Source organism: Bubalus bubalis, chromosome 2, assembly GCF_019923935.1.
Source record: "Bubalus bubalis isolate 160015118507 breed Murrah chromosome 2, NDDB_SH_1, whole genome shotgun sequence".
In the NCBI taxonomy this organism is placed as follows: domain Eukaryota; kingdom Metazoa; phylum Chordata; class Mammalia; order Artiodactyla; family Bovidae; genus Bubalus; species Bubalus bubalis.
Genome location: NC_059158.1, coordinates 89,277,033 through 89,289,876, shown reverse-complemented (window position 1 = coordinate 89,289,876; position 12,844 = coordinate 89,277,033). Strand labels below are relative to the sequence as shown.

General features: G+C 45.3%; 1 protein-coding gene across 13 annotated transcripts in view; it reads left to right on the top strand.

The window, feature by feature from the left end:
* Positions 1 to 12,844, top strand: part of TANC1 (tetratricopeptide repeat, ankyrin repeat and coiled-coil containing 1) — a 252,857-nt gene that overhangs the window by 188,765 nt on the left and 51,248 nt on the right. For 8 of the 13 annotated variants that reach the window (XM_044934922.2, XM_044934939.2, XM_044934943.2 and 5 more), the window contains 5 exons: positions 475 to 738; positions 6,353 to 6,475; positions 7,425 to 7,706; positions 8,445 to 8,602; positions 11,314 to 11,545. In XM_044934922.2, coding sequence (XP_044790857.2) covers positions 475 to 738; positions 6,353 to 6,475; positions 7,425 to 7,706; positions 8,445 to 8,602; positions 11,314 to 11,545 — 1,059 coding nt within the window. The remainder of the gene's footprint in view (positions 1 to 474; positions 739 to 6,352; positions 6,476 to 7,424; positions 7,707 to 8,444; positions 8,603 to 11,313; positions 11,546 to 12,844) is intronic. The other 5 variants (XM_044934933.2, XM_025276155.3, XM_044934949.2 and 2 more) reach the window with 3 other exon arrangements.

Below are 12,844 nucleotides of genomic sequence, written 5' to 3'. Positions count from 1 at the left end.
AGATTTTCCTCCTACATCGTTCCTGCATTAACCATTGTACTGCCCTGCCCCTTCTCTCTGTGCACAAATGTTATTAATTTGGGAAAAATACTTAAAGGTTCAAAGGAATTTAATGAGATTTGAATTCTTCTGTGAGCAATTCATCTTTGTTAAAAGGCAGGATATATCATTTCCAAACTACATAGATTTACTCTTAGCTCTCAGATACTCTTAGACAGTTTTTTCATTATTTTCTTATCAGAGTTTTCTTTTCCCTCCCCTGTAGAATGATTTAGCAGTTTATTTCCCCTGATAAGCAACATTCTTCTAACTTAAGAGAATACACTGTATGAAACAGAATTTGATAACAACCTGCACAGACCAGAAAACCATTGATCATGCGGACGGTGTGTGTGTGTCTGTGTGTCTGTGTGAGCTCTCAAGAGCCCCAGCTATTCCTGGCTTCCTTCAAAGTATTTTGGTCTCTCATTTCAGCCACGATTACAAGTTCATCGGAAAATGATGACCGGAGTGGCTCCAGTTTGGAATGGAATAAGGACGGAAGCCTAAGGTTAGGGGTACAGAAGGGAGTGCTCCATGACCGCAGGGCAGATAATTGCTCCCCAGTGGCAGAAGAGGAGCCCCCTGGGCCAGCGGAGAGCGTGCTGCCCAAAGCCGAAGCCTCAGTTGGAGATGGTCCGGTCCCTTATTCTCAGAGCTCCAGCTCGCTAATAATGCCACGGCCCAACTCAGTTGCAGGTAAGGCCACGCCTCTCCCTGGAAGGGTGACCTCGCTGGGTCTGAGGTGCCCACTGCTCACTTTCTTCACGTGGGAATCTAATCCAGACACAAGCCACCCTTGTGATAATGGGTCAGGCACTTAACTTTTGCAGGCCTTACTGTACCCATCTGTAAGCATGAGGGTAAACCCATATGTAAACATAAAGCTGCATTTAATGGTCATTTAGTGACCTTTCCCCTCTAGAATTCTTTAAATTTAATACTTAGACTATATCGGTCTTTGTATATGAGGGAAGAAAGGACCAAAAACTCTGTCCTTGTTTTTTTTTTTTTTTTTTATTGAAGGATAATGCTTTACATAATTTTTGTTATTTTCTGTCAGATTATTTTAAGCCTGAGTTAATGCAGGATTAACAGCTTAATCAAGGGAAATCATTGTTTAGAATGAGTTTGTTAATATCAGCTCAAAGAATTTCTTTTTTTGTGCCATTCTCCTGAATTTTCATTACAGTTTACTTTTAATTTTTAATTGGAGGATAATTGCTTTACAATGTTGTGTTGGTTTCTGCTGTACAATGTGAATCAGCCAAATGTACGTGTATATCCCCTCCCTCTTGAACCTCCCTTCCACCCACCCCTCAAAAGAATTTCTAATCCAGCTTTCAAACTAATTTTCTATAGTTGAGGCTCATCACATAGATGGGAGATCCAGTTTTATATAATTCAGTTTTAAGGGAGCTCACGGTTTAAAACATGAGCAGCAGAAAAGCAAGTTCTCTCTCAAGGAAATGGAAACAGGCCAGACAGTCATGTCTCAGCAAGATGGGGCAGCTGGAGCTGAGAAGAGAATGTGAAAGGGGTGACTGGTGCTGGCTGACGGGTCAGTGGGCGCTAGTTCACAGTAGGCGGGGAAGGGAACCCTACATCTGAGCTGCTGTGCCTGCTTCAAGGTCCCAGATTTCTAAACTCAGTGCTCTTCTGTTGAATTTAGAAGAGGAACTTGTTTTGATCATTGTTTGTTGCCAATGAGATGCTTACGATTTCTCCTCTGCCAAGGGCTGGACCCAGGATCTCTCTTCCCACATCAAAGGGTTTCTCTGTGACTCTGTACTGCCCCTTTGGGATGGGCCAGGCTACTCTGGTTGTCGCTGGGTGTGTTTCACAGTGGAACTCCGAAGTGGATGATAAATATATGGTCCTAATGGAAGAATTCTGAGACACAACTCTTAATTCACTTTCAAAGCAAGTAAAATGGCCTTGTTCCAGAAAAGGGATTTGGTGTGCCTGCCAGAAGGAAGTACTGAGAGCTTTATGTGTATTGAATGTATTGAACGAGGGTTCTTCCAGAAGGCGGTGTGTCCGCCCACCACCGTTTCACCATCTACGGCATAATATGTTGCACCCATGGCATTTTAGACCCTTTTTACCTGGATATGATGAAAGGTTCATTTGTATTATCCCAGGACTTCATAGCTGTATTGACTTCAACAAAATGGCAGACTTGTATTCAATTTAATGCAGATATTTTAAAATTAGGAAAGATATTAATAAATTAATTTAACAGTGTTAAAAGGACCCCTTTCGGGTTATGTTTTCTGCTTGATGTTCTTTTATGTGGTTTCCTGCCACGTGAAGTGACAGTGGGTGTGAGCTGAGCATTTCCAGGAGACTGCAGTGATTATAGAACAGGGCTTTCTGATTTCTGCTGTGCTCATTCATTAGCTTCTACGGATGCACTTGAACCGGACCTCCTGTGGAATTGGGAGGGTTTTATCTCTGGGCTTAAGCAGTGACTGCTTAGCTTAATGGGTTTGCTCATTTCTCCCATGTTGCATATTTTATAAACTAAAAGCATATTTTGGAAGGAAATAGGAAAGTGCCTTACATTATAATATCTGCTAACAAGCTAGGAGTCTGGTAGATTCTTCATTGCCTACCCTTTACCCCTAAAGCTGAACTTTAGTTAGGTGGGAATGGTGGAATTCCCCTGGTGGTCTAGTGGCTAAGACTCTTCACTTCTAGTGTAGAGGGGCTGGGTTCCATTCCTGGTCAGGAAACTAGATCGCTCAAACTACAACTAAGAGTTCTCATGCCAAAAAGATCCCTCATGCTGCAACTTAAGATTCGGTGCAGCCAAATAAGTAGATTTTTTTTTAAAGAGAGAATGGCAAGATTTTTCAAATATCATTGAATAAAAGACTCATGTTATAGACTATATGCAGTGCTGTTTATCTAGGGATTAGAAGGCAGGTTGCTACAAACAGAGCAGTAGGCAACACTCACCTTACTTCAGTGGTGGAGTGAAGTAAGGTGGGAAGGACCGTATACTGAAATCTCTTGAAAGTGTTTGCATGTCAAGATCCATGTAAACACAGAGAAACTGCCGTTTGATAGGAAAGGTGTTTTGGTATGTGAAACAGAATAAGGACTAAGCAAGGAAAAGAAAGGTGATGCCAGCTTCCCTAAGGGACATAGTTTCCCTGAGGGGTGAGGATATGGAAACAAGTTCCAAAGGCTGCCTGCCTTTACTGTCAATAAGCCTGTTAACACAGAACTGGAGCTGTTGCTTCATTCTTAACTGTCTCATACAGTGGAATTTTTTGGTCAAAGGTTATAAAAGTAAGTTGGCTAGGTTTGGTGATTGTTTTGCTATACAGAGATTTTCTTTGGCAAAGCATTTATTGAAGTGGAATTGATTTAGAAAGCTGCAGTCTGGTTATTATTGTATATGCCACATCAAAATACATAACACAGACACTATTCCTTCATTCAAAAGCAGAATGAGAAGCCTTTAAAATGATATCTTGGATAATCCAGAAGTTGGATAATTGAGCTCTACCTTTTTGGACTACTGTTTGTTTGTTTTTTTTTTTTCTTTTTTCTTTTGAAATACTTTCTAAGTGAATCACAGAACACTGTTTAGTTTAGGAAACCAACAAGCAGAATTACCAGCCAGTTTTCTTGAGAATCTAACTGGTAATTGCCTTGGACTTAATGGCACTTACCTTTGATAGGTTAATCCATGGTGTTTTAATAGATGTTCCCTTTGCTGAGCTTAGACAAGTCTCCCTCTGCTTCTCCATCTACCCATTCCACCCCCACCTCCTTTTCCCACCAAAAAACCCTCTTTCCTGCAGCATCTTAAAATGTACTTCTCACTCAGATGTTAGACACAATGTATGTATGCCATGAGTGTATAATTAATTTAATTGTAGAGGTATTAGCAGTAGATTTATTGCAGCATGAAATTATTGCTTTCCCTCTGATTTTTCTGGGCCCTGAATAGTTCAGGCTTTTGAAAGCATTCATTGTTTAAATACCAGAAGTGAGCTAATTTTTGTAGCGTCTGAGAATTCCTAGGGGTGTGTGAAAGGACAGCATGTTGTCGTCCTAGGGTGTCGCCTGGGCGTGGGACTGAACACCTGCACAGCACGGCCGCCCCTCTCCCATCACTCTCAGTCCTGTGATGACTCTCTATACAGTGGAGGGAGCCAGCAGCTGGTGGCTTGCAGCCCTGATGAGCAGCGGTCCATTTCGAAGCAACGTGTTCATGTTTAGCATAGACCTCTGGAGTTGCTGGGCCACTCTGTTCCCTACTTTGGAACTGAAACTGTAGTCACTGAAAATCTGCAAAGAGGTATTTGAAACCTCCTATCTCCTGCCTCTGTGTCAGACTTGGGCTTTTTTGCAGTCCTTTTGTTGAAGCACTCTTTATAGTCTCTTCTTCTTAAGCCTTGGGTTGTCAAAAAGTTCTGAACTGAATGTCATGTTTTAAGGGGTCAGGATAAGAAGGTAAGTAGAAAGCCTTTGGAGGTTATAGGCATCTCTGTGCCCTCTGGGGTTGAGGCAGCAGGTCAGACAGTCTGGGCTCTCCCAGCTCTGAACCGAACCAGCCTGTGGCCAGAATATAGCTGGGGTTACTCGTTCTGTCTCAGCCTTCAACATGTAAGTGTGTTCGCAAGGAGGTGTGCCGAAGAGGGGTCATTTGCAGAGCCCCGAGTCAGAGTCCCAGGTCCCAGGTGGGAGCCTAGAAATGTGTTCTAAGCAGTGTGACTATAGGGAGTCAGGGCCATGGGTGTGGTCCCACTGGCCATCTGGGGAGTTTCCTGTGCCCTGGTTGTGAAGGACCTGGAGAGAAGCTAGATGTTGCCTTGGAGTCCCAAACCTTAGGCTCACTTGGAAGTCCTGCATAGGGAATTAGCTGTATCCTTCTAAGAGGAAAGATTTGTGTGGAGTATTGACGTCCTGTGTGCAGCACGTGTGAACAGGCTGTGGATATGCACTGAAGAAGCGTCAGTGTGTGCTGCCGTAGGGTCGAGCTGTCTGATGTTTCTCCGTGGTCTGGGACATTGAGCAGGGCCAGCTGGCCTCTGGAGACTGCAGCAGAGCGGATGCACTGTCACAGGGCCGGGCCATGAGCCTCCCATGTGCCTGCTGAGTGGAGGAGTGAGAGGAGCTAGTGCCAAAAGTGCGGAAGAAAAGGACCGAGGCCTTAGGAGGGGCAGTAGGAAGGACCCAGACCAGGCAGATGGTGCTGGCCGGTGGTCGGCTGCTGCATCCGAGCCCATGGGGTAGCCAGAGGGTTTTCAGCAAGCAGATGGCCCTGACTTCTGTCCTTCGAAATTCTGTCACACTGATGATCTCACCACTCTTAGAAGCTTTAGCCCTGGAAATAGGATCTCCCTCTCCCTCATCGTTCCCCCTCAAGTGATGTCTGTATCTCTGTAAGATAATCATATGTCTAGGATCATCATTATTTTTATAATGGGCTCCTTAACCCCCAAACCAGATTGGGTTTGATTTTATGTAGATTTTTTTCATTGTGACCTAGAATATATAAATAGGAGAAGGTTCCTTTTTTAAGATGGAAACATGAACTGTGTATTTGCTTTAAAAATTTGCTAAGATGTAACAAAATTATTTTGTACCGATTATTTTTATAATTCACCTTATATGTGCTTGACTAGATCTGTAAAACTTTTTTAACATGTAACTGTGTGCTATGACTCTTACTTATTTGATCAGAGGAAAATGTGATTCCTTATTTTTAGAATTGAAAAAATACATAAAAATAATATAGTATAATATATAATCTATAACATATACATAAAAATTTGAAGCTTTCTGTTTAAGTCCACTTGGTTACTTTTACTGCCAAGAGCTGACTTTTAGGGTTCTGAGCCCTGGGGAATTGTCCATGCAGAAGGTGCTCACCTAGTTAGCAAAGCTGGAATTCTAGTGACAGCGTAAGACTCTCTCGAGCTGCAGAGATGAAAAGTCACTGTGCTGTGTGTTTGCAGTCAGTACTGAAGCTTTACTGAGTTTCACTTGATTCAGGTTTCTTCTAAAAATTTCTGGTGAGGTCTCTCTCTTTCCTGGAGTAATGGAGATTCTGGCAACTGTATCAACATGACTTTGGCTCAAGAATGAGGAGCTCTTGGTTTTGTCCACTTCTTAATTAACAACACTGACAGAAAAACTAATAGGGGTAGGCAAACCAAACCAAAGTCAGTCTGAAGTAAATTTTGTTGAAAGCCTGAAATGAATGGCTTTGTAATTTATAATTTTTTGTAGTTTGGGTATGATATTAAACTCAACTTTGAAGAGACTAAACTTTGGTTTGATATTACAGCAACGAGCTCAACCAAATTGGAAGACCTGAGTTATTTGGATGGACAGAGAAATGCTCCCCTTCGGACGTCAATTAGGTTACCGTGGCACAATACGGCTGGAGGTAGGGCACAGGAAGTTAAAGGTATTTATTTATCTTTGCATCTGCTGTGATTATGGGTGTGATGAGCTCATTCAGTAAACATGGAAAGTCTGTGGTAACCAGCATTCAAGCCAGCTGTTTTTAAAACATGATATGAAGTGTATGTGTGCAAGAAGTTTGTATCTCTAAGGTGTGCTAGGAAACTGTCCTTAAGAGTTTTGGAGCCTCTTCCTTACGTTATGTAATTAACTTGCTTCTGGAGTTGAAAAATTATTCTTCAGTATGTTATTTTGAAGTGAAGGGTTATCACTCACTAGAGTTTTTGGTCACCAACAAAGAATCAGCTTTGTTACGGTTCCTTAGGCTCTGTGGGCCACCTCCTGCTTCTGGCTGAAGTGCACAGCTGAATGGCCAAAAATCTCACAATAAGGGTCAAAGTATTACCACACCCCGATAAGAGCTGGGACACTGTCTTCAGGGGAAATGCATTTCTATTTTTTCCTACAGAAGTGGAAGAAACAGGTCTTAAGTACTATTTCAAATAAACTGATGAGACATCATCTGGCTCCTTCATCACTTTCTCTAATCCTCTGTGTATCTATCTTGAGTCATGTGAATAACTTAGAAGTATGAAAGGGCTAGAGTCATTTTAATAGGACCCTTTGTAAGACCAATAAGGTATGATAAATGAGGTATTAGGAAGTATTATCGGAGAAGGCGAAGGCACCCCACTCCAGTACTCTTGCCTGGAAAATCCTATGGACGGAGGAGCCTGGTGGGCTGCCGTCTATGGGGTCGCACAGAGTCGGACACGACTCAAGTGACTTAGCAGCAGCAGCAGCAGGAAGTATTATAAGAACCATGCTTTAAATACTTGCAGATAGATCCCTTGTATTGTAAAACCATACCAGCAACGATAAACTGAGTTTTTTAGTGTATAAAATTATGACACTCTTCTAAAATAATGATCTTTTTTTTTTCCCCCCCAAAGCACGATTTGCTCCCTACAAGCCACAAGACATTTTGTTGAAACCATTATTGTTTGAAGTACCAAGCATAACCACAGACTCTGTGTTTGTGGGAAGGGATTGGCTCTTTCACCAGATAGAAGAAAACTTGAGGAACACAGAACTGACAGAAAACAGAGGCGCGGTGGTTGTTGGAAACGTGGGCTTTGGGAAGACAGCTATCATTTCTAAGTTGGTGGCACTGAGCTGCCATGGAAGCCGCATGAGGCAGATCGCTTCCAACAGCCCCAGCTCATCAACGAAAAGTATGTCCGTGTTTAACTGCTGGTCTCGTTTATTGCATGAATATAAGAAAGGTGGAGGGAATTGCTGTCTGGATAGACGTAAATTCCCGGTTTTCCTCATGTTCCAGCTGCTGTGTCAGGTTTGTGACCACGTGCTGGAGAATTCTCTGTCTTTCACAGTCTTCTGTAGGTGTGACCTGGGGTGAGGCCAGCCCTCCCTCGTGTTCTCCCAGCTCTCAGGCCCGTCACCCTCCTGATGTGGGCAGTGAGGCCTGATCAGCTGCTCTGAGGAATTCAGGGTCCTAAAATTCAGGATTAGTCTTCTGGCAGAAGAAGCCAGAAGGAGTCTGTGCGGAATTCTTTTGGATCCTGTTTTTCACAGCCTTTGTCTTCTATGCTGGACTTACCAAAATTAAAAAAACTAACTTCAACTGGGAAGGAGTGGCAAATTTGACAACCCACAGCTTATTTTATGTGTAATAAAACAAAGTGTTTCTAACAGGGTGAACAGGAACAGGGAGCCAGGAAAGATTTTTTTTTTAACCAAAAATAATGAAGCCAGGAACAGCGGTTCTCCTGGGAGGGCACCTGGGTAGTGGGAGACAGGGCTGAGAGGGAGCCTGTATTCCCATTTGGGCCTTTGCGTTTGGTACCACGTTCACTCATTAGCTGTTAAAATACTCTCCGGGTCCAACCAAGAAGTATGTTCAGCATCCCACACTATCCTTGTAAATAATGAAACTGGTCTCTTCACTGCAGCTGCGGATTCCTCCCAGGATGTTCCTTTCACTCCACTGCTTTCACCAAGTTCTTCTACAAGTGGTCCTGGTGTGGCTAAATCCCCCCCAGTGTCTGGGTCTGATGCTCCTGAGAACCAGAGACCACGAGAGGATGCCGTGAAATACCTGGCTTCTAAGGTAACCGGCTCCTGCTCTATGGGAGCCTCCCATAGAGAGAGATTTGCTAGTGTGGCTTTTGAGAAATGAATTTAAAAAGGGATCTTAACATGGAGACAAGAGTTGCTTAACTTGAAAATACAGCTTTTGATAAAATTGTGATGGAGTACTTCAAATAAAAGGTACTCATGAAAATTAATATCTTAGGACACTGGCAGTGGACTTTTATTCATCTTAAATGATGAATTGAAAGAGTTCCTCAAAGCCGTCATAGATATCATTGCACTCACCACAAACCCACTCTTGTAAGCACATGCCCTCCTTCATTTTTCATTTGGTATAAAAGCAGGAGGTTGGGAGCCTTTACCGTGCCCCTGGTGTCCTTCCCCACCTGCACTCTGTTGCTAGGGCCCTTGGTTACAAGTGTCTTTCTGTCAGAGGTTTCTTGTGATGTTGTGAAGAGACTTGGCTGACTTTCCCTTCCTAGGACCTGATCATCAGGGTCCTTCTGAAATTTTCAATCTGCTCAACAACCAGCACAGGTTCATAAGCTGCCCTCCTGCACAGCAGCAGTTACCACTCCCATTCCTCGTGAGCCACTTGGGTCTCCCAGGGCTGAAGGGGCGTGAGCTGGTGATGCTGGAGAACCACCACAGGTGGACAGTGGTGAGAAGCAACTGTGAGGAGCCCCCTCGGGTGAGGTTGGTGCAGGGGAACTGAAACGAATGTTCCCCAGCCCCAGATCCTGCTCCTTGCTTCTGCTTTCCCGATGAAGGCTATTCCTCACCCAGCCTGGACAGTCCCAACACCCTGACCACTGATTTGAGGCAGTCCTCTGGCCATGTACGGGTGATCTGAGGTGAGGGATATGGTGCAGACTTCACAGCCACCCTGTGACAGTGGTTTTTAAAACCAGTTTGGGACCCACAATAAGAAATACATGTGATACTCAACACCTGGTGTTCACACACATCATCACACACACAACTGAAGCAAAAACATTATATACTTATTCTTACATCTATAAAGTTCACTGTATTAAATTTAAAAAAAAAAAAGGCTTTATGGCTCCAAATTGATTTCATGCCCCACTCTTGGATTGCCAGACTTCCTATTATCAAACACCATGCTAGGCGGACTGCGGTGCTGGGTCACTGGTAGTTTGCACAAGCTCACAGGTCCCCATGCGTTGCTGCTAAGCTCTGTCCAGTTGAGAAGGGAAGAGCAGGTCTCTTCCCTCTGAGTGTCCATGATGCGTATTCAGTTGCTTCAGTCGTGTCCGACTCTTTGTGACCCCATGGACTGTAGCCCACTGTATTCTCCAAGCAAGAATACTAGAGTGGGTTGCCATTTCCTTCTCCAGTGTCCATGATAGATGTAATCAAAAACAGAAGTCACGTGGGTTCCAAATTGGCCACACCTGTCTTGCCACCTGCTTTGTGAGAGTCTGTAGACCTGGAATCAGACCTGAGATCTTCCATTGACTGACTGTCTCCCTGGCAGGGCATTAACCTGTGTCTGCTGCCCTCAGATCTGATCCATAGCCAGTGGTTCTTGTCCTGCCTCTGCAGGGCTTGTAGGGCTGAGCGGGACAGCAGTGACACAGACCCTTCTGAAAAACATAAAGCACTTTACATGAATGTGTTTTGACCTTTTTCACCTTCCTTACCTTGTACTTAGGGCTTCCCTGGTGGCTTAGTGGTAACGAACCCTCCTGCCAATGCAGGAGACACAGGTTCGATCCCTGGATCAGAAACATCCCCTGGAGAAAGGAAATGGCAACCCGGTATTCTTGCCCGGGAAGTCTCATGGACAGAGGAGCCTTGTGGGCCACCATCCATGGGGTCGCAAGAGAGTCAGACACGACTTAGCGACTAAACCACCACCACCGCCACCAGCTTGTGCTTACATTCCTCCATTCATCCTCATTGGGAAAGTCGCATATTTTTCATTTGTCTGCAGTATGCCCCCCACTCTCAAGACAGAGCCACATCTGGCACTTGCCTTGGGGGTCTCTCTAATGAATAGCCTGCTGCCACTTCAAATCCATCCCAACAAAAAGGATCCTCTCAGCGCTTGGGCAGGAGCCTCCCTTCTCCTGTGTGTCCCTTCACATGATAGGCAGGATTTTGGTAATGTCTGCTGTTGATCCTTCAAACAGTGCTGCTGTTGAACTTCTCCATGGTGTTGCTGGAAGTGTGGGGAGGAGGCTGAGGGCCTGAGCCGGGCTGCCTTCCCTCTTGCCACCAAGAGGAAGCAGCAGTGACTTGACAGCCTGGCTTTCATTGCCACCAATTTTATCTGCTTTTTAGATGCTGGAAATGAGTTTCCCAAGGAGATGCTGCTCTTTTTTTAAAACAGACGTGTACCGACTATGGTACTAGTGGATATCAAGACTGTCCAGATGGCTCGAAATTGTTTTAAGCCAGAGTAGACCTTTCATTTCCTGAAATTCTTTTATATTCAACACAGAGGGAGTAATTTGTGGGGATCTTAGGGGCAGTCAAGACAGACAGACAGCTACAACTTAAAGTCTGCCTAGAATTCAGCAAACTTGAGCATTCCTTCCAAAGTGGAGGAATGACTGAATCCATTAAGCTAAATGATGACTCAGTCCTGGGGTATAGAAGGAAGGCGTCTTGTTAGAGAATGGGAGCACCGCATCCCGTTGGAGAGCGTGGAGGGAGCCGTGTGGAGAGGACGGCGATGCTGACGGCTCTGCTTCCCCGCAGGTCGTGGCCTACCACTACTGCCAGGCCGACAACACCTACACGTGCCTGGTGCCCGAGTTCGTGCACAGCATCGCGGCCCTGCTCTGCCGGTCCCACCAGCTGGCCGCCTACCGGGACCTGCTGATAAGGGAGCCCCAGCTCCAGAGCATGCTGAGCCTCAGGTCCTGTGTGCAGGACCCGGTGGCCGCCTTCAAGCGGGGCGTGCTGGAGCCGCTCACGAGCCTGAGAAACGGTACCTCCCAGCGGCCAGCCATGTCCTCCCCCTCCCTGGGATGGTCCTCAGATTGGGGGTGGGCGTCTGCTCGGCCCTGGGGGAGGGAGCAAAGTGGGCACAGGGAGGATGTAGGGGTGCATGTCTCCTCCCCTTCCTCAGAATCCTCTGTCCAGGGCCCTACCTTGTCCCCCTCCAAATAGTGTCCTTAAAAATGGAATACCTCCAGTAAGGATTAGCTCCCCAGTTGAACATTTCCAAAGTAGCTAATTTGTAACCAGAGGTTATTTAGATGACTTGCTCCCTAGAAACTGCTGCCTGCATATTTTGCACTCAGCAGGAAGGGAGTACATTGGTAGTACGTTGATTGTTTGGGGAACTTGCCAGCATGTTTTTTCCAGGGTCCTCTGTTCCCTGGTGGCTCAGATGCTAAATCTGCTTGCAGTGCAGAAGACCTGGGTTCGATCCCTGGGTTGGGAAGATCTGGAGAAGGGAATAGCAACCCACTCAAGTACTCTTGCCTGGAGAATCCCATGGACAGAGGAGCCTGGTGGGCTACAGTCCATAGGGTCACAAAGAGTTGGACATAACTGAACGCACACACTTTCACTGTTCAGTTGAAGCTAAAGTCATTTCTTGAAGTGGCCATTTGGGTTTTTTTGCCCTTGACCGTCTCAGTAGGGGCATTAGTGATATTCTGAGCCTTTGTCTATTCATCCTTCCTGCCCCTTGCTCCTTACCTTTTGAGCTAGTCTACCTGTCTCCATAGCACTTCTGCCATTTGGCGCCAGGGAGAGGGGAGTGAAGCAGATAGGCCATCGCTGCTCCTCATCGCCGGGCAGGAAGCTGGCACCAAGTGAATAGAAAGCTAGGTTCAGGCTTGGAGGTTTCTGTGTAGCAGAGTTCTCGCCTCCACTGGCTGTGTGCCTTCGGTGGGATGCTCTGACCTTCCAGGGTCAGCTTGCCCTCCCAGAGTCCATCAGGGGAGCTCTGTGGGGCGGGGTGGGGGCAGGACCTAGAGTCTTTTGCAGGTTTGATCTCAGTGCGTGCTGGCTGTCTTTGCTGTCACTCACTCCAGTGACAGGAGTTCTTGAAGAGCTAACTGTAATCATGCACGTGGGTGAGATCCTGCTAATGCATGTGATGCTGAATGTTTCTGAAAACTGTTTGGTGGAAATTGATCTTCTTTTGGCTCTGCACTCTGGTTTTCATTACAAATTTAATAGAAAATATGCTTCTGTGAAAACCACTTATTCTGCCATATGTAAACCTTTTTAGTTTTCCCAAACACTTTAAATTGTGCATTAAAATACCCTGGGT